This window comes from Manis javanica, chromosome 10 (genome assembly GCF_040802235.1).
Source record: "Manis javanica isolate MJ-LG chromosome 10, MJ_LKY, whole genome shotgun sequence".
NCBI classification, from domain to species: Eukaryota; Metazoa; Chordata; class Mammalia; order Pholidota; family Manidae; genus Manis; species Manis javanica.
This window is the reverse complement of record NC_133165.1, coordinates 109,708,374-109,734,776: the sequence shown is the minus strand read 5'-3', so window position 1 is coordinate 109,734,776 and position 26,403 is coordinate 109,708,374. Positions and strand designations below refer to the sequence as shown.

Below are 26,403 nucleotides of genomic sequence, written 5' to 3'. Positions count from 1 at the left end.
GCAACACCACAGCCTCAGCTCTGTCTGCTCATCTGTGAGGCCTCTTGGCAAAGGGCTGCCGAGGAGACGTGTGGCCCCAAGAGCAGACCCTGGGCCTGGCACGCAGCACTCGCCATGTCTTCTGACAGCCACGAGCCCTCCGTGCTCTGGTATTCTGTCATTTTTCTGCCCCCATAAATCAAAACATTTTGGAAATTTCAACCAATCCTCCCACCTGGAAGGATCCATATAATCCTACAGGCCACGTGACCCAAGTTTTGGTATGCAGAATAAACACAGCCCTACAGCCTCAAACAGATGAGCAGAGAAGGCCAGATCATGGGCCTGATCAGGAACATTCCATGAGAAGCCTGTCCCCCAGAACCTGAGGGCAGAGGGCACAGCGTGACTCGGACAGCCGTCCTCTGCCTCCAAGGCCCCCTCATATGGCCCAAGGCAGCACACCAGAGAACCCCAGCATACTTCCAGCCCACCCTTGATTTATAGCAGATTAGTTGCCAACATTTACAAATTACACACACACAATCTGGAATTCTAGCTTCTTTTGAAAAAAGTGGAAAGATCTGGCAACACTGGACCCACATCCCCACAAGCTATAGTTGACTTAAGTGAGGAAGAACCTCACCCTTTAGCTGTCACAGGGATGGATACTCCAGTCATCCAGTCCCCACTGCCAGACATGGAGAAGAGCTTGACAGAACAGAACCATCCCTCAAGTTATACCCAGCCCAGTTCACGTGTTACCTGCCTGGCCCCTGAAAGGCCCTGGAGTTGGTGACCCCAACTGCAGGCCAGCACACATATTTAGGAGACCGACAGGGACTTCACAGGTGTGGGAGCCACCTCTCCCTGCAGAGGAGGGGGGTCCAGTCTGGTGGCAGGCAGTGAGTACCATGGCCCCTGCCATGGACAGCCCACATTCCCGTCCTGGTCCACCAGAGATGCCCAGCCACGAAGCATGCTGGAGGCAGGGAAGAAGGCAGCCCTAGTCGAGGGAAAAGTGCCCCAAGGCTGCAGGGCACTGGCAACTGAGATTATCTCCATTTATTGTCAGTGAGGAAAATCCTCAAGTTAATACAGTGTGATCTTGCCCCAGAGGTATGCTGAGGGATGGGGGCCCTGGAGATGCCCCAGAAGTAGCTTATAGCAACAGTGCTTCGACCAAGAACTGCTGGGCACATTTCCTGGGGGAAAGGCAGTTGTCCCCATTGGCTCCCCCTCTCCCACAGCCATCCCAGTGTTACATGGTGGGAAAAGGTCAGGAGAGAATGGACAAGAGAAAGTGTGCGGGGTCAGCCTAGCAATGGCCACCTAGCCTGGTGGGGTAGGAGGCGGGAGTGGGGTGTCAGTCTAAACGAATGATCAGCCTATAGTGTGTTAAAGAACCAGGATTAGCACCTCCGTGAAGCACCCCCACCTCAGCTGATGATCAGAGACCAGAATGGCAACTGGCCTTGCCTCCAGAAGCACTCTCTGGGGACTCGGCCCTCGGTGCCGCCTACCCAAGCCTGGCTGGCACAGCCCCAGGTCCTGGGAGGTGAGGTTTCTGTAGAACAAGGGAGGATGAGGGAAGCACCACCGAGAGCCTTGAGGGACCGACAGAGAGTTTGTCTGTCAGGCCCTCATGTCCAGGGATGCAGTAATGAACTCAAACTTAATTAGACTTCATAAATAGAGCTCCTGAGTGAGGAGAAAGATTCAGGGCCGCCCACACTGGAAAAGAAGACAGGGACTCGGAGCCAGGCTGGGGCAGCAAGAAGTCAGTGCCGCCAAGCCCTGCTTGCTGGCCTGCTGACACGGGGAAAGCCCTAGAGGCAAGAGACCAAGGCCAGAGGGCGACCATGGGCCAACCCCGGGGTGGAAGGACCTTCGGGCTGGAACTCTGACAGCTGAGACTCCCATCTGGGTGTGGTACAGAAGGGAAGACGGACCAAGGAGTTGCCGTCCTGGTAAGGACAAGGGCAAGGCGTGCTCAGCTGCTGCGCTCCCTGGACACAGGACCCTACTTGCTCCTGGGGTCGGTCACAGCACCTGGAACAGCAGAACCCGACTAGGCAGGGCTGAGCCACAGCTGCCTGCAGCTCAGAGAAGAGGGAAGAATACTCTTTGGCCCAGACCAGCCAGAGGACCCTGAGGAGGGAGAGGCCGCCACCCACAGGCTCCCTCCCCTTAAGTCATCTTTCCTCTCAACTGATCCTGAAGGGAAGCAAGGTGCCCCCAACGAAGCCGAACCCAGGGGCTGAGCCAGGAGGGGGGAGGTCCCACGCTGGCCCCCCCTGTTGTTAGCTTCTGTTCCCGGGAGTCTTGCTCTTAGCATCACGCTTGTTTCCTAGCAGCTTCAACACCTTCATGGTCTTGAACTTCCCCTTCTTCTTGCCTTCGGGTTCAGCCTCCCTCTGGAACTCTGCAGAAGAGAAAGGGGAGTACTTAGGGCCTGGGGAAGGGGAGACAATTGGGGTAGGCCAGGGGTGGTGACAAAGGCCTGGGATGACAAAGGCCTGTGTGACAAAGGCCAGGGGGCTCGCCCAGCTTCACCACCTCTTCACGTCACATCATGGAACCCTGGGCACATCACATCATCTTTCTGAGCCTCTGGTTCTTCGCCTATAGAATAGGAGTCATTCCCCCTTCCAGTGTTTTGGCAAAGACCCGGAGATAAATGGATCTGGGAACTCTGAAGCATGGCATAAATTTACCTTTAGAAGCCTCAGTTCCCTTAGGCTAGTGCTTATAGCTCTATAGGCTACGACACAAGTATTGAGCATCGGAGCTTAGAAAAACCTCAGAAATTATCTGTCCTCGCCCCTAATTTTATAGACGAGGAAAATGTGAGCCTTAAAATGGACTAACCCAATCGAACTCTTTGTAGGTGCCTGGCCTCGGGCTAAGCGCTTTATCACATTATCCCAGTAATCCTCAGCACACGCCCGTGGTGGGCACCTCACTCACCCACATTCTGCAGATGAGGAGAGTAAGGCCTAGGGGCTGAAGTGGCTAGTTCAAAGTCAGCCAGCTAGGACCAGAGCTGGGCCTGGAATCCAAGCAAAATAAGTCACTGGTGGGACCAAGATTAAACCCAGGTCTCCTGACTCCCAGTCCAGTGCCCTTTTAACCATTCCAGGCACTATCTTGTCCCTGGGTAGCACTGCTCTTTGAGCCCACAGACACCCCCAAGACCAGCTGCAGGTCTCAAGGAGGAACACACAGTTTAAGGCAAACCACCCTGGGACAATGCTCCTGCACGCCACAGTCCTTGTGGCCCACGCTCTGAGCCCAGGCCTAGCCTTCCTGACTGTAGGCTGGCCTGCCTTGCCACCCAGCCCTCCCAGCAAAACAGGCTGCAAGTTTTGGAGCGCCTGCTCCAGCCCTCGGTCCAGCTCCCTACCCTCCAGAAGTCCAGGGGGGTCCTCACCTTTCTTCTTGATCATGGCCTCTAACATCTTATCTTCCTCTTCCTCCCTGAAATGAGAAAGGGAAGCCGGGTGTCCTACAGGACGAAGGAGCAGATAATCTCTCAGTGCCTCCCAGCCTCCAGGTTGACATAGAATGGAGCAAGGGTGCGCTGGGATTGCTGGCAGTAAGGGCAGGGCTAGCCTGCTCTAGGTCCCTTCCCCAAGGAACCCTGGGGACAGCCCTCTCCCCAGCCATGTTACCTCTGCCGATCCTCATCCATGCAGTTGACAATGGCATTGCGCTGCTCAATGAGGGTCACGAGCTCATGCATCAGCACCTTCTCTCGGCCCCGGTCCTCCTCTGTCCAGTCCTTCTCTGCCCAAGGTAAACAGTTGGGGACATGAGGGAAGGGAAAACCCTCCTGCCTTCCTAGGAAGCCAGGAACCAATGTGCAAATGCTAAGGGGAGCTATGGGCCAGCCCTGTATGCTAGATCCTATGAGGATAGGAAGGCAGAGCTCAGATGGGTGGAGATTACAAGTTTTTGGAGAAATGAAAGTTACAGAAGAGACCGAGGATACTAGGCTGCCTACCACACACCTTCCAGGGGGCTTTGGGAGAGTCAGCACATGCATGTTCTGAGGACAGAGACCAGCACGCGCTCTGTCTGTTCATACATTCAACAAATGTTCATTAGGTGGTTTCCTGGAGGAGACAGGACTTGGGCTGGGCCTACTAACGACTTCCAAAAGCTGGGCCAGAGTGGGGTACAGTGGGGGAGAGATAACAAGGAACCCAGAGGTACTCATGCAGGAGAAGTAACATGACCCAGCTGGCACATGGGGACATCAATGCCGAGAAGGAGGGCAGGCTAGAAGGGGTCTTTGAGGCAGGAAGCCCAGCCAGGTGTCCCTGAGGCCTCATACACCTCCTGTCCCTCCAGCCTCCTTTCAAGAACCCCGGAGAGCTGGAAATCAGCCATCATGACCACCAAAGGAGCCTTCTGCACCTCGGCTTTCTTCTCACCCAACCCACAGCCTCCCAGGATATGTGCCCACACTTGGCCTGCCCTCCACATCTGCTACCACATGCCTCTGCATCTTGAAATAAACACCCTGAGGCCCCCTCAGCCATGCCCCAAGCCCCTACATCACCTCACCTCGCCAAAACCCAGGAGCAGGTGGTCCACCATAGTTCCAGGGCCAGTATGGGCTTTAGCGTCACTCACCTTGCTCAAACCCTATTCTGCTACTTCCCGATCTGGGGCCTAGATAAGTTATGTCCCCAATCTACATATGGGGAAACCAAGGCTCAGGGAAGTTAAGTCCCTGACAGCATCACACAACAAAGGTAGAACCACTATTTTAATCCGGGCAGCCTGACACCCCCAAGCTACAGCCCTTATGGTGTCTTCTGGGTCTCCAACCCACCTGGGGCACTACAGACTAGTCTCACCCTGTAAAAGCAGTATCTGAGAGAGCATGGCCGGCCCAGGACATCCAGCCGCCGCACACAGGGCTGGAGAAGCAACACAATAGGCCAGGTGCTGCACTCGCTCTGGCCACAGGGTGTCGCTGCGGCCCCCTTCGAGGGGCAGCCACACCCCAGCCTCCCAGAGGCTGGAGTGACTCACAGTCGGCAGTGGAAGGCTGGCACAGTGCCGTGGTTTTCCCAGGGACCCTCCTGCCTCTGGGTCCCACCCAGTGTCCCAAGTTCCCCAGTGGAGAGGCAGGACCACCATCCCAGCAGGCAGGAGGGGCTGTGTGTGCAGGCCCAGGCCCAGGTCAGAGACATGAACAGAAGCCCAGTTCCACCATCAATGGGCAAGACTTCTGGCTCTCCTCATCTGCTAAGTGGGGACAGCAATGCATACTGCCTGTGCCATAGGAAGTGGTCAAGAGCCTTGGCTCCTGCCTCTCGATGCTCCACAGTCCGGTGGTCTGTCTTGGCCGGCAGCTGCAGCTCACTGCATGTCATGGCCACAGACCCCAACTCAGCCACAAAATAACCATCAATATCAGCCCCTCAGAGGGCACAGCTATAGCCTTATAGTTTCCACACCCACTATTTCCTGGTCCCCAGAATATCCCATGAGGTAGGTACTTTCATCTTGTCTTAGGCTTGAAGCCACTGAGGCCAGTGAGGCTAAGAAACCTGCCAAACCTCCCCTGTCCCCTGCGACCAGCATGTTAGCGGCAGAACACAGGACTACCTGACCAAACCCAGTCCCTCCTGTTGCCCCTCCACCATCCTGAGCCCCTCCTGTGCCCCCTCCAGGGTCATCCTGGAACCACACTGAGCAGTGGCTCCTTCACCTTGCCTCCCCCAACGTGTAAAGTCCTGCCATGACGGTCATGACCCCAGAGCTGCCTCTGGACAGGCATCTGCTGTCACCCACTCAGGCAGGGAAGCCCTGGCCCCTGGAAGCCTGAAGCCCCTCACCACCAGGGACCTGCCCCGCCTGCATGCTCTGGGAGAGGCACAGACAAAATAGGCCAGTCTGCTCCTGGGCCTGGTGCTCTCTGCGAGCCTGTCACCCTGACACCACATGGATCCACACCCCTACACTGGCCATGCTGCTCCCTCTCCTGCCACGGTTCAAGACCACCACTTGTTATGACCCAGACAGACCTCCCGGAGTCTGCCTGTGCCTCGCCGGCAGGGCTCTGTCTGCCCACTCTGGCTGGAGGGGAAGAACCAGGCCCATTTCGACCTGTCACCAGGCCTAGGGGCAGGTGCCACAGGAGTGCGTGTGGCTGCACTCACCTGGCTTGTTGAGAAGGCACCGGAGTTCATACTCCACATCAGCCTGGCGCTGCTCCAGGTTCTGTTGCTTGAAGCTGGGGGTAGAAATAAGTCAACTGTTAATTCTGCCCCTTGCATTGCTGCCCTATACTATGCTGTCAGGGAAGATTCTCTGCGCTGAGCTCTACAGATTCTGGGGAGGGGAGCAGGACTGAAGGGAGGGAAGACTCACACATAGATGAGCTCAGACTCCCGCCGTACCAGCAGATGCTTCTCGTGAATAAGCTTGAACCAGTCCACCAGCATGTCATCCTCACGACCCTCTGCAAGTCAGATGCCCACTGAGGTCAGGGCTGGCAGCAGCTCCCACCCTCAGAGGAGCCAATGAGGGGCCCCACCAGGGAGAGAGAGGCTCTTGCTACCCCTAACGCCCACCCACCAGGCCCTCCCAGCGGCTCCCGCACCTGTCATTCCACCACGCAGCTTCTCCTCCAGCAGGACCCCACGGTGTTCCAGGGCATCCAGCTGGCGCTCGATGGTGTCCATCTCTCCGTGGATGTCCTCCTCAGGGATGTACTGGTCAGCCTGGACCTGCTCAACAACGCCCTGATCACCTAAAGAACAGCTCACTCCTCCCACCCGCTTGCTGCCAGGAGCTTCACCATTTCTCTGGTCAGCATTGGGCACCACAGGCCCAGAGCCCCAGCTCTGTCCCACACTCCAGTGTGGCCAGATGTGGGATCCCAGTGTGGGGAAGGGTCAGTGGGGACAGCAACAACCCCTCCATGCCCCTGGGCCCAACACCAACAGGTACATTCGGAGGGAAGCACAACTTCCTGCCTCTTGTGGAAGCCCCTCCCCTTTCTCTGGGGCTCCAGAAACAGTATGACAAATGTGAGAGTGACCCTATTAGAGAGAGAAACTTGAGAACACACTAATCTATGTAGCCAGAAGTGTATCATGTGAGTGCTTTGATCCTTGAACTATTATTAGTAACAAGTTAAATGCTTCACCCACTACTTTTGCTTGAGAACAGCTGATCTGCTCGATGGATCTGGCTGCAAATTAAGCCTTAGAGCTGGGCCACCCAAGGGGCCCCCTCTCTGACATCTGAGGGCAACTGTGCAGACAGCCCATCCTCTTGAAGAGTTCTACAGGAAGCCTGAAGCCGGGCCCAGGCAGCCAGGCATCTGGGAGCTCCCAGCCAATACCTTGCGCTTTATGAGTGGGAAGCCGTGTCCTGGGGCAGGCGGCCTTGCTGGCTTGGGTCCTTTGGTGGCCTTCTTTGTAGCTGGGGATGAGGTGGGTGATGCCTTCCGGTTAAAAGGATTTTCCTTGCAGGAAGACTAGAGGCAGGGAGATATGACAGAGGATCAGTCTGGGATCTTGACCCTGGCAGCCTGATCACATGCGGAAAGCAGGCCTGGACCCGAGGGAAAGGGACCGGGGAGGCCCAGGCAGAGAGACCCTCGCAGCGTTCAGTGTCTGATGTGCAATCATTTAGCAAACAGTTCTGTTTCCCAGCACCCACCAAACAGAGTTGTCACTGGATACCTTCATAGATTCTTGTTGAATTCTTACAACCCCTCAGCAAAGTGGGTATTGTAATGCCCATTTTACAGCTAAGCAAACTCAAGTTCAGAGAGGTTATGTAATTGGCCCAAAGTAAGCACTTCCCAGGGGCCCAAGCTAGGGTAAGAATCTGTTTCAAGGCTGGGGCCGCCATCTAGCACTGGGGGTAGTGGTCAGGACGTGGAGTTCAGGAACAGACAGTGCTGTACTAGCTCATGCAGGCCTCACAACCAGTCCTTCCCTAGCAGGCACTCAGGCTCAGAGAGGTGAAGCTCCTTGCTGAGTGCGCCCAGCCAGGAAATGCGAAAGCAAGGGCCCCATCTTCCACCTGGCCAGCAGATGGAGAAGGGTGGCTCCCTCCCTGCCCAGAAAAGACCCCCATCCTTTGCCGGGGCCGTGGGCCCACAGCCCTACATCCTTCTGTCCCTGTGGGGAGATGCCTGCACCAGCACTGGGGCAGGACCTTGCCTGCCACATGGGCAATGCCAACGCCTTCCAGCCACCTTTCCCAGCTCCTCAGAAACAAAGGCATCAGCATGGGCCCCATGAAGAGACCCCACTGGGGGCCATGAAGTGCCCCCAGGAGTGTTTACCCAACCTTCTCCCAGCCAAGAGGGAGCCTGCTCACCGCACCTGTGCCAGCCCAGGAGAGAGCCTTTCTGGTTGGTAGTTGGGGGATTTCTGAAGCAGGGGACATGCCGAGGCCTGTGCCAGGCATGACAGGGAGATGGGGTTTGGTTCCCCCAGGGCACCTGCCCAAGACCCCTGTGCCTACACTGCCCCTGGGAAGCTCTTCTAACCCTGGGGTTAGGGTGGGAGGTGGGGACACATGGAAGGAAGCCCACTTGGGGCTCTGCCACCTCCGTCACACTCTGATGGGCCAAGCAGGGCCAAAGAGCCCAGAGCCATGGAGGCCCTCAAGGGTTCTCAGCCTTCTCAGCCACAAAACTTCAAACCAACCTTCCACACACCCCCAGTACAGGAAGCAGATGTTTAACAGGAGCTGCCTGCAACGGGGGGATCTAAAGTCGACCCCCTCTGCCACCACCCACCACCAGGAAAACCTGGGCCTCCTCAGAGCAGCCTGAAGCCCAGAGAAGGCGCAGGGCCTTCTCAAGGCCACACAGCAGGTGGATGGCAGAGCTGGACCTGAGGCTGCAGCTCAAGGCAGGAAAGGTTAATGTCTGAAAGGCGCACAGGTAGCCGCTGGACCAACAGCTCAGCCCCCTCCCCAGACTTTTCTCTTTCCAGTGGGTCAGATTGCAACTACAGCCGCCCCGTGTGAGCTGCCCTGCCCCTCTGCCCAGCACTGGATGAGCCTTGGGCCCTCAGAGGGCTGTAGAGTTGGGAGGTGAAAACGAATGATCAGAACCTGGCAGCCCAAGGGGCTGTGGCTGAAAAGAGGCCCCCTTGGGAACTAGGTGCCCGGACGAACCTCCGGACCCCTGGTGATCCCCAGTTCTTGGCATGGAATTGAGAAATAAGTGCACAAATAGCCCACAAGAGTAACCTGGAAAATGAGCTCCCTAGGATGGGTAACTCATGCCCATTCCACCCTCAGAGGAGGCGGAGTGCCCCAGGCCTTGGAGGGGGCTGCAGGCACAAACTGGGCCTTGTGAACGGAAGGGTGGACAGGAGGACATGCAGATGAATGGTGGCTGGGTGAGAGGGTCCAAGGTGGGCAAATGCACAGCACTTGCAGGTAAACAAGTGCCTGGATGCATGGATCCCTGGCAGGCCATGGCAGGTGGACAGGAGAACAGACAGATGAGAGGGCTGGCCCATGGAAGGAAGGGGGAGACAGATCTGTACACCAGCGAAAGGACCGCTGAATGGGTAGATGGACGCAGCCAACCAAAAAAGCCATAGGCCAGCAAGGAAGGAAGGCCTGGGATGTTCCTGCCCTGAGACCGAACTCCCATTCACTTGACAAGACAGCAGCTTTCAACAAAGCTGAGGCACTCACCTTTACCTGGAGCTGTGGGGATGAGGCTCCAGGAGAAGGCACGGGGCTCTTGTCTCCAACTAACAAGAGAGGTGTGGGGGCAGTGCCACTGCAGGGCTTGGCTGGCTGAGGACCCAGGCTGCCCCTAGGACTGGGGGCAAGGCCAGAGCTCGCTTGAGGTGTCTGGTCCACACTGGGCTGCACCAGCTCCCCAGAGGAGGCCAGGGAAGAGCTGGCAGAGAGGCTGGCAGACGTCCCAGGGGTGCCTGGGGCATGGACTGCAGGCTCTGAGGAGCTCTTGGGCACAGCTGGTGGCTCCAGGAGGTCCCCACTGGGGGTCTGGCTGGAGCTCTCTGACGACAGGCTCTCCACACTGAGGGCTGGCGATGGGGTAGCTGATGGTGGCTCTGAGTGTGAGAGGCGGGAGGCGTGGAGAGCTGTACAAACAAATGGGCAAGTGGGCGCCACCAGACGGGCACAGTCAGGGCTCCTGGCCTCGCCTAACGCTCTCCACTTTCAGCAGAGCTGCAGGTGGCCCTGGAAACCCAAGTCCTCCCATGTACAGGCGAGGCCAGGGCCAAGGGAATAGCAAACGCATGAGAGGACCGCGCCCCATAGTGGGCGAACCATCCACGTCCATCCCAGGAGCTCCTGCTCCGGCACCCCTCATCCAAGGCCCCGGGCTTCCTGACTGCCGCTCACCCCTCATCCAGCATGGCCGCTGCCCCCTCCTCCCCTCCCATGTCTGATCTGAGCCAAAGCAAGGCTTCACTGAAGAGGCAAGTCTGCCAGGGTGGGGAGGGCAGACAACCAGAGCTGAGCCGGCCTCTCCTCTGCTCCCGAGCCCAGAGCAGAGGCGGGAGGGAAGGCGACGGGGAGGGGAGGAGTGGGCCACCCCGCAGTGGCCGGTGGGTGACGGACACCATGCTTCAGACATGCACTGTCTGTGTTTTCCAGATGAAACAACAGACCCACCAAGGAGGAGGCACGTGCCCCAGCAAGGGCTGGGGCGGGACCCAGCTGTGCCTGACTCGGGGCTCACCCCTCTGCCCGCATCCCGCACCCACCCACCATCTCCACTAGGCTGACCACAATCAGCTACAGGGTCCCAGGGCTCCGGCAGGGGCCAGAGCAGGGACCCCGGGCCACCTGAGCACCTGCCGCTGGTCATCTCTGACATGCGCCCAGCCCCACTGTCTGAGGGGATCCCACAAGGTCCTGGAGGCAGCTGGACCCCAGCCATGATGGACGGTCACAGAGCCTGTGGCTTAAGAAAACTGTAAGACAGTGAGAGGCAAAAATACAACAGGCCTGGATAAGAGAGGGACTACTGGCAGAGGGGGGCACAGGGCCCTGGAGCCAATATCCACCATTTTTCAGGTGGGGAGCCTGAGGACAGACACAAGGAAGGAGGTGCTCAGTCGCTAGGCCAACGTCACAGCCAGGTCAGGGCGTGGGCATCCGGTGCCTGCAGGATGGCAACTGGAAGGACAGGATTCAAGCCAACCTTCCCACGTGCTTGCTGAGCCAACTCGATGCTCAACACGTCACTGCCTAACACCTTTCATTCTCACAAAAGCCCAGTGAGGGCACATAATATAGGGGGTCCCAGGGAAGGCAGTACAGCACAGAGAAGACAAACAGTGACTCTATAGCATCTTACTATGCTGATGGACAGTGACTACAATGGGGTGGTGGTGGGGGACTTGATTATATGGGCGAATGTAGTAACCACAATGATGCTCATGTGAAACCTTCATAAGATTTTATATCAATGATACCTTAATTTTTAAAAAAAAGCCCTGTGAGGGGACTTACAAAGGACTAAGAGTATGGAGTCGGGAGCCTGGGTTCAAATCCTGCCTCAGCTGTTTAAGTGCTGTGTGACCTTGGCTAAATCACTTAGCCTCCCTGTGCCTCAGTTTCCTCACCTGCAAAATGGGGCTGTGCTGCCTACCTCACAGGTTTGCTCTAGGACTAAATGAGATGACACATGAAACACACAGCGCCTGCCTAGAGGGGATCCTGTGTACCACGTGGCCTTCCTCAGCCCTGGGCTGACCCAGGCACCCAGTGCCCGAGTCCTGGCTGGCAGAAGGTATCGCAGGCACAGCACTCACCAAGCGGGGATGCACTGGGCGCTGGGGGGGCAAGGCGCTTCTTTGTCTTGGGGCTGCTGGTGGGGGTGATGCCATACCAAGGGTGCAGGGACTTGGGTGTGGGCTCGGGGCAGGCCAGGGCAGGGCCTGTGGTCAGGCTGGGCGCGGCTGGGGGCTCCTCTTCCTCGTCTTCAAAGGGGTTGTAGGCCTTGGGCTCCTGGCCTGCTGCTGGTGGGCTCTGCCCGGCCACCTCCTCTGTGCCTCCATTCCCCACCTGCCTGCTCGGCGGCCCGGGGCTGCTGCTGGGGGGAAGGGGGGCAGGCTTCTTCTTTGTCTCTGCCTGCACCAGTGCCATCCATGGGGGGTCCTTCCTGGGGGCTGGCGTCCTGGAGGGAGTCAGGAAGAGGCAGAAACCATTGGGAAGCAAAGGGGACTGTGTCCTCTCTCTGGATAATATTGGGTCCATTTCAAAGGGGGGATGAGACACTGCACCTTTCTCCTCTCCCACCCCCAGCCCAGTGGGGCCAGTCTGTGCCCAAGGCTGAAATGGGCAGTTCCAGTCACATCCCAGCTGGGCCCCTTGAGACCCAGAGAGGGGGACCCTTCACATCACACAGCCTCCATTAGCCCAGCCCAAGAAAGGACCCACAAAGGCCTCCTTCCCTGTGTGACACTAAGAAAGTCACCTGGCCTCTCTGCATCAGTCTCGTCCCCATGGCATGGGGACAATAACCCTCACCTCACGAGGACACTGTAAGGACCCAACAGGCATGGCGCCGACACACAGCACACGCTCGCTGAGCATTCGTTCTATCACAGCTGTGGTCTGCCCCTGTCCCTCACAGAGCAGCACACGGGCAGCACAGCTGCTCCAAAGAACAGCTGGGAACTCCCGTCCTCACCTGGGATGCACAGCCCCAGGCTAGAGGACCCGAGCCAGGTATACAGCTGAGCTTTTCTGGGTCCTTCTATGCTAGGCTACTAATTCTCACAGCAGCTCCTGAGCAAGGCCTGGGTCTCCCACAGGACATAGGCAGCAGCAGCTTGGAGGGGTGAAGGGGCTCCAGAGGCAGCCATCTCCACAATCCCCTGCTGCCCACAGGAGGGGGGATCCCAGAGAAGCCTCGGGAAGTGGATGTGGGCACCGTGCTCTGCCCCACGCAGGAGCCTTGCCCATCCTCGGGAGGGTGTGCTGGTGGGTCACGTGCCCGTAGGAAGCCTTGTCCCCCACCAGGCCCCCAAGAATGTTCCTACTCCTGCCACCAGGAAAGCCTCTCAGGGCCAGCCTACCTCTCTGACAGCTTGGGCGTCCCTCTTGGCTTGGGGACAGGGGGTTCGTGCAGCCTTCCTAGAGGGAAAGGAGAGACAGACAGGCATTCGTGGGCAGCAGAGTGTAGCACCCGGGGAGCCAGCCAGGGCGTCCTGACAGATCGTGGACTCCAGGCGGCCATGGCAATGCCATCTGCACCCCTGCACCTCCCTGGCCCAGCACTCAGGGAGATTAGATAAACACCACATGCAGCAGGCAAAGAGCAGTAGGGTGAGGCCAGGACAGCTGGAGACCCCATTCACAGTTCAGTTGAGAAGGGGGAATCCAAGTGTCCCTCGAACACTTCCCAATGTGGACAGGAAAAGCTGTCCCAACCCAGTCCCGGGGTCACCTCCTCCTGGAGGCTTCCTCTGCCTCCCACAATAGCCTCTGCTTCCTCCATCTTAACAGACTTTCACATTCTACCGAAAGCCCTGCGTCTGTGCCCGTCTCCACCTCGAGACGGGCACTATTCCCAGCACCCAGCTCAGGGCTGGGCTCAGAGCAGGCCTTTGTGAGTGCAGGACAGAACCCAACAAGTCCCAGAGGGAGACCTGGGAGCCTCTCTCCCCCAGACCACCTCCCTCCACCTTCCCTAACCTGACCTTCTTCCCTAGCCAAAGGAGAAATGTGGCCCAGAACAACTCAGGTTACAAGGAGCCTTCATTCCACAAGCTCACGGAGACCAGGGAGGTCATTCTGCTGGGGCGGCCAGGGCAGGGCCTCCACTGTGGTTCAGAATAGCCTGGAGAGAACCCTCAGGGGCCCACCCACAGGGACACACCCTCCCCTGCCCCCAGGGCTCTCCCCTACCAAACTTCCAGACGTGGACAAGCACGTAAGCTGGGTGTGAAAGAGAGGTCACCTGGAGTGTGCACTCTCAGACTGGCCAGGACACACAGAGTCCCAGAGAGTCGGGACATAGGCACACACAGTGTGTACTCGTTAACACACCCCAAAACCAAAGCACACAAGAAAGACACAGAAGAACACAAACACCCAACACACAGAATGGGGCAGCCCTGGGGCAGAGAGCTGTGTCTGCTTCGTTCTCCCAGAATAGAGCACTGGCACGGCACAGAGAGGCCACGGTAACTGTTTGTTTCAGGAATCAGTAACCTCAGACACACAGGCAATCCCAGCACGTACAGGCACAGACAGCACGGCCCACAAATACTGCCAGTGCACATGCACATTTAACAGCAGACACACCCCAGCCAGTGCCTGGCCTCAGTGGGACGCCTGCTCACCGTTCACCAGGCTGCTGCTGCCACCGTGCTCCCCCGAATTCTCATGCTGCAGACTGGACCGGGGCCGGGGCGTCGGGGGCGTCAGGGCCGTGTTCTCAGAGGCCTTCCTGGGGGCAGGCGTGGGGCGGCCAGCCGGGGAGCTACCCAGCTCCTGCAGTTTGCCTGGAACTTGGGGCTTGGTGGGGACCTGGGGCCGGGCCTCGGGGCTGGCCTTGGGTATGTCCACCTCAGGCCCTGTAGTCACGCTAGGGCTGGGGCTGCCCCCCTCCACAGCCTTGGCTTCTTCTGCAAGTTGCTGCTGCCCGGGGAGCCCAGGCTTGGCCCCTGACCACCCCCCAGGGCCTAGCCTGGTGCAGCGCTCTGCACACATGAAGGTACCCTCCTCAAGCCCACTTCGGTAAGCTCCGGGCAGCAGGGTGCTGGAGCACTGCTGACACCTGCCAGGGAGAAGGTTGGGGTGAGGAGGTTCAACTTAGCCAGTCCGGGCACTTGGCCACTCTACCCCCAGTGGCCAAGGCTGTTCCCTCCCTCCCCTCCTCCCACTGCCAGCCTGGGTCCTGTCTCAATACCCCGGACTTCCTGGAGGAAAAGGAAAATGGTAACTGTCAGGAGCATCGTGGAACAATAAAATCACATGAAATCAGCCACAGAAATTGTGAAACATGCCTTCAGTTTGGCTGCAAGAGGAAGGAAGGTCCCCCTCCCGCCACAGAGGTGTCCTCCAGCGTGCGGGCTGTCACTCATCAGTGGCTCCGGAAGTCAATTTAGTGGTTTTCAACCAACCAGGACTTTTTTTGTTTTGTTTTGCTTTTTGTGAAATAGAGTAAGATACAATATATCACAGTGTATCACACTGGGAAGGATAAATATTGTTTTATAAAACTTCAATTCTAGTTGTGGATCTATTTATATAAATTTTATTCCCAGTATATATTTAGAAAAGGTCACAGTGGCAAATGTATTTTTTACATGGTGGGTGGGGACAGTCACTATAAAAAAAACTTTTAAAACACTACTCTGGTGGCCAGACATGACTGTGCTGATGTCATGGTCCCCGTCCTTGAGATTCCCACCCCCCAACCCCGACTCCTCACTGCAGCCACACACGCACACACACTAACCCATGACCGGACGCACGTTCTAACTCAGTCACGGCTTCCCTTGACTACTTCTCTTCTGATTTATTTTTTTGTAACATATAAAATGTTTTCATACATTTGTATTTTCCTTGCCTCCTACTCCATTTTCTTTGAACGTGGCTTTCCCTGGGAGCCACACACTGAAAGCAGGTTGTTACTGTGATTTTTTTTTTTAATCCTTTCTTTTTTCAATGGTTTTTAAAGCCGCTCCTTATCCATCATCAGGTAGTTAGCCTCAAAGAGTTTTGGTACTGGGGGCAGAATCCCTGAGCTTGGCTTGGTCTCTAATCATGTGACTGTGCGAATCCTCACCCCTCACTAGGCCTCAGTTTGATCTCAGTAAAGTGGGGATAAGCAGGATGCTCTGGCATGAAGAGCTTGGCAATGTGCCTGGCACCCAGTGGCGCTGGATGCATGGGAGCTCCCACTTGGTACTGGGGTGCTGAGGAACACGTGCCCTGTCCCCAGGCTCCCTTGCCACTCACCGGAAGCAATGGCGGTGGTAAAGCTTGCCCTCCACCAGGTAGCGCTGCACCAGGTGGACATGCTGCTGGCAGGCTGCACACGTGCTGCTGGGGGTCCGGAGGGCACCTTGCTCGGACAGGCTGTCCGCGGAGAGCTCCTCACCCTGCAGGGAACCCGGGCAGATTGTGGGTGTGGCATGGTCACCACCCACCCTGTTCAAGGACACTCCCCTGTCCCTCCCTTGAGTGGCCACAGTCACTGAGGGGCTTGTGCATCAAGCTTCACAGTGGAAATGTACTTCACCAGAGCCCCGAGGGAGCAGAGGATGGGAGATGGTCACTGTTTTTCAGATGAGGAAACTGAAGCCCAGAGCAGAGGGAAAGACTTGCTGAAGGTCATGAGTCAGGATGGAAACAAAATTCCTGACTTCCAGTTTCTGAGGCTCTCCCTACCAGAAAGGCAGCAGCTCCCCTGCCCCTCAGCTACTCTCGCCCCTCTCCTATCCCTGCAGGTTTGCCCCCAACAGTGGCTGTCCACTTAGGCCCACCTCATCTGCCTTCTCTGACTCCCCTACTGGAGCTGAAGTAGACTTACATCCCAGTTTCTCTACTTCTAAGCACCATGACCTTGAGCGCTCATGTCTCTGGGCATTCTCACCTGCACACGGCATTGTATAAGCCCTGCCTGCATCAGCCCTGTCACACTGGGCTCCCAGCCTGAGCCAGGCTCCCACCCCTCAGGAGCTCCTCCAGCAAGGAGCAGCTGCAAGCGGGTGGGAGAAGCCCTTTGCACACTGCAAAGTGCTATCCAGATGTAAAGGGCCAGTGTCACCCCTCTAAGCATCTTGGAGCAGCGGACCGGCAGTGGGACCGCCACTTCCGGGCTGAGAGACCTTGCACTGAACCTTTCTGAGCCTCAGTTTTGCCATCTGTACATCAGAACACATAAACCAACCTCCTAGGGTGGTTGAGAGGACTAAGCAGAATCACACTGGGAAGTTAAAAGCTCTGTCTCAACAGGAATCACGGGGAGTATTTGTTCTATTATATGTGTAAATCTTGTCATTATTCTGACAGCAAAGTCCACTTTGCAGACTGCCCTCTGCCCCCTTCCCAGGCCTTGAATCTCCTGGTCCTGCCACAAGCCCTGGAGGGGGAATGGAGCTCCCTGCCCTCAAGATGGGCCTGGAAGCTGAGGTGTGCCCCCAATCCTGGCCAGCGACTCTGCTTCCAAAGACAATGGGAAAAGGACTCTGAATGCCCTCTGAATGCTGCAGTGGCGGTTGCCCCCCACCCCACCCGTCCACCCCAGACATCTGACCCCTGCGTACCTGACCCCTCTCTCCTGGTTCTGCTGCAGTAGGTGCTTTGGATGGCGGGGAGGAGGGTGCCAGGGCCTTTCTGGGAGGTGAGACACCAGCTGCCAAGAGACAAGAAAGAGACCCTGAGGCAGATGAAGACCCTGGAGTCCAGAAGGCCCCAACCTCGCCTCAGATTTGAGCTCTGCAGCCATGGCCTTTGGGCAGGCCACCCGATACCAACGGGCAGAGCAGGCCTTGCTTCAACAGGTCAGGAGACACCTCCACTTCCGGGCTACATGCCCGGGGCAAGCCACTGAAGCCCCCTGAGCCTCCACAAAGTGGGACAGTGGCTCCCTGGGCACAGGGGCAGGTGAGTGTAAGATGGCAACCCCACCGTCACAGACCAGCAGCACTGGGTGGCTGCCTGCCCACCAGGGTAAGGGCACTGGAGAGAAGAAAGGAACCACGGGGTGCTGGCCTGAAGGTTCAGGAAAATGGGCTGGCTCCCTGGGGCCACATGGACAGGTATGGCCCAGAACCCACCTGCACTCCCTCATACCAGAAGAAACCCACCTGCTCACCCTCCTCCAAGACTCTGCACCTTCATTTCTTCAGCAAATATTTACTGAGCACCTACTCTGTGCCCAGTGATTAAAATAAAACCCCAAAATTCTGAGTATATACAAAAAAAAAAGTCAATTTTACTGTATGATCATTTTAAGAATAAAATCCAAGTCCCTCACTGTGACCTAAAATACCATTTACCAAACTTGAAGTCACATTCCATTAATGGACCCTGAAATCAATTTAGTGGACTGCAACCAGCACATTTAAAAGATGAAACAGAACAGACAATATCTGCATGCATCCCATGTTATAAGGGGAAGAATCGTTTCCTGAAACTTGTTTCAGTTACATACACATGCATGAACTTGGATTGTGATGGGAAATGTACCTCTTACCATGAGTTATGGTCAAAACTTTAGGAAGCCCAGCAGCCTAATCAAGTCCCGTCCCCACCACCCCGTCTCATCTCCTCCCCCTTCACTCCCCTGAAGCACACAGGCCCCCTACAGCCCCCTTGCCTGGAATATTCCTCCCCAGAACTTCACATGGCCACCTTCTTCTTGTTCAAGGATTAGCTCAAATGTCACCTCCTTAGAGAAGCCCTCCCAGACTACTACTCTAGAGTAGCCACTTCCTCCTCCCACTCTCCTGATCCCATTACCTTATTTTTTTTCCTTCATTGGACTCACATGAAATTGTACTACTTACTAATCTGTCTCTCTCTCCCTCCCCTGCCTATTAGACTGCAAGGTAACTAGTTAGACTGTGAGTCTGTCTCATTCTCAGCTGTCTCCCCAGCACTAGCCAAGTGCCTGGCACACAGGAGGCTCAATAAATATTTGTTAGACGAATATGTAAGTGCCAAATGCTGGGGCTACATAGCTGTGATCTAGACAGAGACGGTCTGAAGGGAAGAGGGATGAGCAATCAAAATATCATGACCAGAGTCTTACGTGGCACTGCGGGGCAGGGGTCTACAAGAATACCTGGGGTATACATCAGGGGGCTGCTTAGAGGAGGCAAAATGTGAGGATCAGCAGATACAGAGGAAAGAATGTGCAGAGGTGGGAAAGGTGGGACAGGAAGTAGAGTTTGGGCTGGAGGACCACCAAGAAGAAAGGCTTAGCAGAGAAGGACTGTGATATATTCAAAGAAGCATAAGAAATTCAGTATGACTCCAGTCCAGGCAGTGAGTGGCTTAAGCTAAGTGGGGAGAGGCCCCCAAGGGCCCCACTGAGAGGCTGAATTTGTCCTGATGACCCTGTGGAGGCAGGAGCCCCTCCTCTGATTTCCCACAGCCACTAGGTTTCCCTCGCTCACACTCTAGACCCAGGCCACACCGGGCTCCTGGAGGGCATGGGACAGCTGATATGCCCAGGGTCACTGGAACCCACAGAGCCTGGCACAAGCTGAACACTGAGCACTGGGCTGTGGTGTTTCAGCCAGGGCCAGGTTCCAAAGCTATACAGTCCAGGGAAAGTCAAGTGCGGTCAAAATCCCTGCACGCCCCCAGAAAGTACAGGACAGGACTACCTGGGGGGGGGCTAGCAGCCAGCTTTGCCTCCAGGGTGAGAACACATCACCACGGCTTTGTTTGAGCAGTAGGGGGGATAAAATGGTTTACATTTAGGGGCCAAATTGTGCCTTTATCAATGAGAACCTATGTAGGCCCAGGGCTGCTCCCACCCAGGCCGCCCTCACCCTTGGGTGCCAAGGGAGGACCCAGGAATACAGTGGACACCACCGACAATATTATAGAGGCCCCCATGCCTCACCAACCCCGCAGGCCCTGGAAGGGTGGCCCTCTAGAGGAGAACTCAGTAGAGAGAGATAAGGGTTTGGCAAAAGAGAACCCTCCAGAAGATAAAACTGAATTATGACTAGGTAAGCAGGCTAATAGCCAGTGGACTTAAGAAGTCATACTAATACTAATGTTGAGTCCTAAGTAAGGGCCAAACACAGGTTCACATTTTCTCTTTTGCTCCTCAACTCTGTGAGATGGCCACTGTTCTTATCCTGATTGCAGGAGAGAAACTGAGGCAGAGAGGTGACCATGGTGGCCCACTGTCACCCAGATAGCAAATGTCAGAGCAAAAATTTTTAATCCATGTTTTTAATTTCCATCCTACTTCCCCTCACCAAAAAGTTAATCATCCAGAAATACTCCCATTTTGATTTCCACTAAAATACTTATAATGTTATTTGTTTAATTATAATATTAATCTATTACCATTATTAGGGGGGTAACAGACTATTTCAATTCTTATGCTCTTTTCTATGTTCTAATTTTTCTACAGTAAGCATGCTTTACTTTTAGTAAGAAAAAAAATTCTGACTTCATAGAACACTTTTTTTTTAAGAGATGGACTGGATTGTCCACACAGAGAACAGAGACAGACGGAAACGGGACGGGAAGGGCAGGGCCCCCAGTCCTTCAGGACCTGTGGACAGCAGTGACCCAGCACAGGGGTCAGGACACCTGCATTTTCATCCCAGCTGTTCAGCTTTCCTGCTGTGTGACCTTGAACTCCTTGCTTCCCCTCTCTGGGCCTATTTCTTCTCCACGGGAGAGGCCCAGCTGCCCCCAGGAGAGATTCCTCCATGGGAATGCCCCAGGCAGGATTTATACAACCCAGGAACCTGACTGAGAGCAGAGAAGGACCCTTGTAGCCCCCGCCCTCCCCTAGCTCCCCAGCCTCTCAGTTCTGAGGCCTTGAAGGTCATTTCTGGGGAAGAAACTGCACAACAGCCCCACAGGGCCAGTTCCCCACTGGAGGGAAAAAAAAAAAATCCAGGGAAGTGTCTGCAAACAGGAAGCGAAGGTGGATGTCAGAGAGGTGAACTCACAGACAGCAGACAAACCTGCCCTGCTTGGTCTCTGACGTTATTTTGCTCTGTGATCAGTTTTTTGCCCACAAAAATGGGAGCCCCAGGAGGGCAGCGGTCTCCAACGCGGCTGTCCCTGCAGGGCCCAGCACAGTGCTGTTCTACTCAATAAATATTCAATGAGTGAATGAATGGTCAGTGAATAAACCATGGGCTGCTTCCAGGCTGCTGTCTACAGCTCGGAAAGCAGTGCGGCCCAGCAGCCCCAGCCCCGTCCCCAGGGCCAGACTCCCTGGAGGGCCGTCCCCATCTCACCTTGGCCGGGGCTGGCGAAGTGGTTGTAATACTGGGACACGTAGGTCATGATGCTGAGGCAGTCAGGGACACTCATGGAGACCATGTCACTGGGGTCCAGGAGAGCGGGGATCCCCAGCTCCTTCTCGGCCACTTCAAAAGCCTGAGCGGGGAGCCATGGCGGGGCCGGGGGTGGGGGGCAGGGGGTGGGGGCAAAAGCAGCCACAGCAGGAAGGGGAGGAGGAGGCAAGGTTAGTGGGTGCCCCTCAGTCTAGGCGCAGCTTCCCTGGGTGGGATGGAGAGGACCAGGACTGTGGGCTCCCCTCAGCTCTGGCCCCCACAAAGCAGGAGGCCTGGTGCTCTGAGCCCAGGCAGGCCGGAAGGATGCAGGGGGTGGGGAGAGGAACTGTCAGGGCCCAAGTCAAGGCAGCTCCTCAGGGAGCCGGCCCAGGAGCCCCTTCCCTCAGCACCCTCCCACCCACCCACCCACCCACCCACCCAGACAGCCTCTCCTGCCTGGGGACTCACCAAACGGTTATTCTCCAAGACATTGTCCTTGGAAAGTGAATCAAAATCTCTGTAAGAGGCAAAGGGGAGGAGGAGCTTTGAGGTGCGTGGCGCAGGGGTGTCGGGTCCGAAGGAGCAGAGGTGACCTCATTCCAGCCAGCCTGGGCCACAGCGGGGTTCAGGGAGGAGGAAACTGAGGCAATGAGCATGTGTTTATAGCACGGGGACTGCCAGGTGGAGGCAGAAGGTGGCCTTATGGCCCCCTGAGGCATCCAAGCAGAGGCTAGAAATCACTCAGAAGGGGCAAGGCTCAAGTTCAAGCTTTCGAATTTAACGTCCCTCCCCTCACTGGGATTCTGGGTACTCTGCCCCAGGAAGCCAGGAAGCCATGTCCTGAGTCAGTGACAAAGACAAAACTAAGGCCAGGCCTGAGGCTGGTGAGAACAGAGCCAGCCAGAGGCTGCTGGCCTCATGCTGGGCTCTGTGCTAAGCTTCTGTCTTGAATATACCTTTTCATAGCAATTCTATTTGGCAGGTATTTACCCCATTTTACAGATGAGGTCTGGAGGAGGAAGCCACCCAGCCCTGAGAATCCACTTCTGGCCCTTCACATAATCACAAACCCAGGGAAGCCACACCAACCTGCTGAATCCCCAACCCAGCCCAAAGATAAATGGCTTTTTTAGTGGGGCCAGAAGTAGGAAAAGTTGGAACCAGACTTGTACTCCACACTTGAACAGCTAGCCAACCCTGCCAGGCCACTTCTGGGGGCAACTTCCCTTCGGGAAGCAGAGAAGGGTTTCCCAGTTTCTAGGATGGGACAGGTGAGAGATGGCAGGGCCTGCCTGGGGAACCCTAGGAGGGGACAGCTGGCCAGCCTGCTAGCTTTATTTACCTCTCTCCTCCCCTCCATGCTCCAGGCTGCTAAAGTGACTAAAACCAGCCTCTGGGCTGCCTCCCGGGTGCACCGCCCAAGCCTTGCCCTTCTATGGCTGAAAACTGCAGTCTTAACTGTCAGAGACCATGGGCCGAGAGGCAGAAGCAGGCCACATGGCCTCCAAGGTCTGGGCCCCAGGCCCTGCTCTTCCAGGCCAGCCTGCATGACCTTGAGCAGGTTAGCAGTCCTTGCAAATCGGGGCAAGCTCTAGTACCACCTCCCAGGCTAGTGAGGAGGACTGGCTGCGTCCGGGAGTGGCGAAGGGCAGGCCTCACTGCTGTACAGGAATGGGCAAGCACACCCTCCTCCTGCCCTCAACCTGTCCCGGCAGAGTCCAGGGATGATGAGCCGTGGGCAGAGGCAGGAAAGGGTATCTTGTGAACCCCGGAAGGAGACGGCCCAAGGCTGGCTGCACTGGAGAGAGGGAAGCTGACTATGTATAAGCTTCAGGCCCCTTTTGCACCTCTGGCCAGGCTGCTGCCTTCTCCCCTCATCGGGGCCCCTGACTCCCCTTGCTTTGTCACTGCCTGAGAGTGACCCTAAGCAAGCCGTGTCACCTCTCTAAACCTCAGTCTCCTTGGTCTCTGACACTACTAATGGGCAAGGGGACACCAGCCCAGCCTCCAACAAAAGCTTGTTCCAAGACCAAATGAGACAGAAGCTTCTTGTCTTGGCAGTTTATTTCAGTCTCCCCGGCTGGGAAGTCTGGGGTCACATTTTCTTCACCCTGTGCCCCTAACACCCTGCACAGTTCTCAGCACTTAGTAGGGGCTCAGTAAATGTTTATGAATGGATAAATGCTGTAAACAGTGTGAAAACTGTAAAGGCCCTCCAGATACTACAATTTTTCCTCCAGTTTCTTTCCCTACCCCCATCTGTGTCCCTAACCAACATCTGCGCTTGGTAACAGATATTTTATGACAGTTTTCAAAGGCCCAGGAAGTTCTATTTGGCTCTGGGGGAGATGAAGGACACAAAAATGAAACCCACATGGTCCCTACCCTCAAGAAGCTTAAAGATGCCCAGACTGAGGGGGGAGGCAGGCAATGAACCAGCCCCTCACCATGGCAGCAGAGGCAGGACCCATAGCTCCAGGAGCTTGAACTACCTTAGAAGCTGGTCCTTGCCTTCGGACACTACTCCACGCCTCATTTTAGGGAGATTCCCCATCCATTGCTGAGGCCCTCTCTATGCCGTATGTGGGACCCGGCCTTCAGTTTTTCTTCTGTGCAATGGGCTGGCAGCCAGGAAACTGGCCTGCCTTGCAAATGAGTATCTGGACATGATTCTGGATCTCTTCTCAGAAAGGCAACTGCCTCTCCATTCCACATCTCCTCTGGCCACATCCCTTCCCTGCTTAAAACCCACATGGCTCCCTATGGCCCCATCCACCCTCTTTAGCCAGCAAGAGGCACAGGCAGGCTGGCCCAGCCATTTATCTCCCGGCCTCCCTGCTGCATGCTATGGGCTCAGCAGTGCTCACTCCCTGTGCCTCTGCTCAGGTGGCCCCATGTGCCTGGAAGGCCCTTCCTTAGGCCCTCACCTGACTCCTGCCATCTCCTCAAAGACTATGTGACATGTGGGAGCTTCCCTCTCTCCAGTGCAGCCAGCCTTGGGGCGTCTCCTTCCGGGGTGCCCACCCCGGCCTCTGACATAGCACATCCCCCATGGAGTTATCATCACTGTTGACACATCTGCTCCCCCCCACAGACCATGGGAGACTGTGTGGGGTTTGTCTCTTTGTTGGTTACTATCTCTATTACCAGGCAGTGTCTAACACAAAGCAGTGGCTCTGTAAATACTTGTTGAATAAATGAAAGAATAAGATGCTTTCATTATTCCCCTGCTGCCTAATAACACTACTTAAAATAACTAATGGTAATTGGATGCACATTACCTCATTTAAAGCTCACGACAATTCTGTGAGGTAGGTCTTATTATCAATCCCACTTTACAATAAGGAAGCTGATGCATGGGGGGCGAGAGGGAGGGTGGGGTGGGGGCAATGATTTACCCAAGGTCACACACCAAGTACATGGAGAGGCTCAATGCAAACCAAGCATCCTGCACTTTGAGGCTGGCAGGGTCAGTTCCACCACATGGCTTAGCTGGACACCCAAATCCCTTCACACAGTGGCCCTGTCCCCTGCCTCCTGCCTCATCACCTGCCCCTTAGCCAAAATAGAAGAGCCCTCAGGCCCTCCACTCCATTGCATGGGTCCTATCCAGGTGCTTTCTCCTCCATCCTTCAAGCCCCTGCTCCTAAGCACCCCCACCCCGTGCCTCTACTACTGCAGTTGTCACATGCCCCACAGCAGGCAGCGGCCCACCTACACATCTCTGCCTTATCTCGTTCATTCTGCGCGCATACTCCCCAAAACCCTCTCCTCCCAGGGCACAACAGAAGGCCAACCCACCACCCACAGACACTGTACCACATGGTACAGAGTAAGTCAAGCGCATGTGCACCACGGAATCCTTGAGGCAACACTTTCCTTGCTTCTCTCCTTCATCAAAGACCTCCCAGGTGCTGTCCTTGGGGAGAACAGGCCTGTAGTGGAACACAGAAAGGCTCCAGACCCTGCCAGGCTCAGGGACTGCTGGCAAGAAGGCAAAGACCGAAAGTCTTGTTCCTGATTTGCATTTGAGGCTGGAAGCACAAGGAATGGCAGGCACCAGATAAACTTTCACTCAGTTCCTTATGAATGAGTGAATGAATGAATAAATGAATGAATGAATGAATGAATGAATGGAAGAGGTTCTGGGTCCAAGGCAGAGGGAGTTGAGACATAAGCTCCTGTGAACTGCTCTGGGGGCCTGAATAAATTTTCCCATGAGAACCTCACTGGGCAGCTGGGGCACAAGGGGCCATTTCACAAGCTGGAGCAGCCTGTTGGTGGTTGTCAATCGGACCCCAAGAGACTCCACTTAGCCTCCATGCCCCACTTAAGACAGAGGGCACAGGGCACACAACTGGGGATGGCACGTGTGTGCCCTAGTGGGAAGGCACATATCCATTCATCCCGCCTCTGGGCTAGGCACTGTGCTAGTGCCCTGGAGACAAGATGGCTTCGGGGAATCAGAGACGAGAGGTTCACTGCATTCAAAACAGTAGTCCCCAACCCCAGAGGAAACAGGCCCCAGTGCCCCCAGGAGGAGGGGGTGCTCAGTGAACCTGAGAAGAGTTTAGTGCAGATAAGGCCCGGGGCCCCAAAGAGGGCTCGTGCCCCTTCAAAGAGTCAAGGCGTCCGGGGACTCAGTGACCCTTCAGCGGAATCAGAGCCCAGTGGGCGTGGCCAGGCCCCCCTGCGGACGGACCCTCACTGGGGGTGGGTTCAGTGTCCCAGGGGGCGGAGCCAGACAGACCTAGAGGGGAGAGGTGCCCCGGGTGAAGGGCGCTCCGTGACCCGCCAGGCGCTCGAGGCCCGGCGGTAGGGTCAGCGTTCCGGTCTCCAGGGGCGGCGCCTCCCACCGCCCGGGCCCGCGCCGCCCTGCGACCCGGCACTCACAGCAGGTCGGGCCGGTGCCGGTGCAGGATGGCGCAGAAGGCCAGGCCGTCCCGGAAGGAGCTGCTCAGGTCGCGGATGTCCACGCCGCGGTACCCCTCGCACTGGCGGCGGCACCAGGCCAGCAGCGCGCCCCGCGGCCCCGCCATGAGCGGCGCGGGAACCGGGCCCAGCTCAGGGCGCCGCCGGGACCAGGCTTCGACCTCCGGCCGGGCGCAGGCCGGTTTCCGGCGGCGGCTCCGGCGGCTGCTGCGGCTGCGGCTCCGGCGCCGCTGGGAGCTCGGGGCGCCGACCGGCGGGCGGCGGGTGCAGGGCGGGGAGGAGGCGGGGCCGCCGCTCGCTGTCCTCGCTCGGGCCGCGGCGCGGGGTCCCGGCTCGGTTCTCTGCTCCCCGCCCGGCCCTGCCCGGACCTGCCCGAGCAGCCGCCGCCCGCGTGGCCCGGCCCGGCCGGCCGCCGCTTACTCACCGCTGCCCGCTCCGCTGGCTGTGGGCCGGCCGAGGGCGTCTTGACGGCCTCGGTCCCCGCCCGCCGCCGCCGCGGAGCGGGGAG

The 26,403-nt window shown here is 56.7% G+C and overlaps 1 protein-coding gene across 4 annotated transcripts; it reads right to left on the bottom strand.

Annotated features, from left to right (window-relative positions):
* Nucleotides 1-527: 527 nt before the first annotated feature.
* On the bottom strand, nt 528-26,403 carry MICALL1 (MICAL like 1). Of its 4 annotated transcripts, none has more exons than XR_005058182.2 (17): nt 25,857-26,403; nt 21,432-21,480; nt 20,925-21,066; nt 17,247-17,335; nt 15,937-16,079; nt 14,313-14,749; nt 13,044-13,101; nt 11,775-12,139; nt 9,676-10,091; nt 7,349-7,483; nt 6,602-6,728; nt 6,370-6,460; nt 6,159-6,232; nt 3,654-3,768; nt 3,413-3,459; nt 2,950-3,031; nt 528-2,404 (listed from the first exon to the last, which is right to left on the bottom strand). XR_005058182.2 is itself a non-coding variant. In XM_073213865.1 (17 exons), the coding sequence occupies exons 4-17, from the start codon at nt 21,007-21,009 to the stop codon at nt 2,283-2,285; spliced, it is 2,304 nt and encodes a 767-aa protein (XP_073069966.1). In that variant the 5' UTR covers nt 21,010-21,066; nt 21,432-21,482; nt 24,845-24,898; nt 25,857-26,400; the 3' UTR covers nt 528-2,282. The 4 variants fall into 4 exon arrangements, 3 of the variants coding, with proteins under 3 accessions (XP_073069966.1, XP_036862878.2, XP_036862877.2); XM_073213865.1 differs by lacking the exon at nt 2,950-3,031 and adding an exon at nt 24,845-24,898 and having other exon boundaries at nt 21,432-21,482; nt 25,857-26,400; XM_037006983.2 differs by lacking the exon at nt 2,950-3,031 and having other exon boundaries at nt 9,676-10,061.

Excerpts from the sequence above, each read along its gene's own strand:
- MICALL1 (XM_037006982.2), bottom strand. The coding sequence starts at position 26,002 with ATGGCGGGGCCGCGGGGCGCGCTGCTGGCCTGGTGCCGCCGCCAGTGC. Across the intron at positions 13,102-14,312 it reads CAGCAGCAGCCTGGTGAACG|GAAGGCTGCACGAACCCCCT; the intron begins GTGAGCAGGCGT and ends CTTTCCCTCTAG. Across the intron at positions 7,484-9,675 it reads CCCCACAGCTCCAGGTAAAG|TCTTCCTGCAAGGAAAATCC; the intron begins GTGAGTGCCTCA and ends CCCTGCCTCTAG.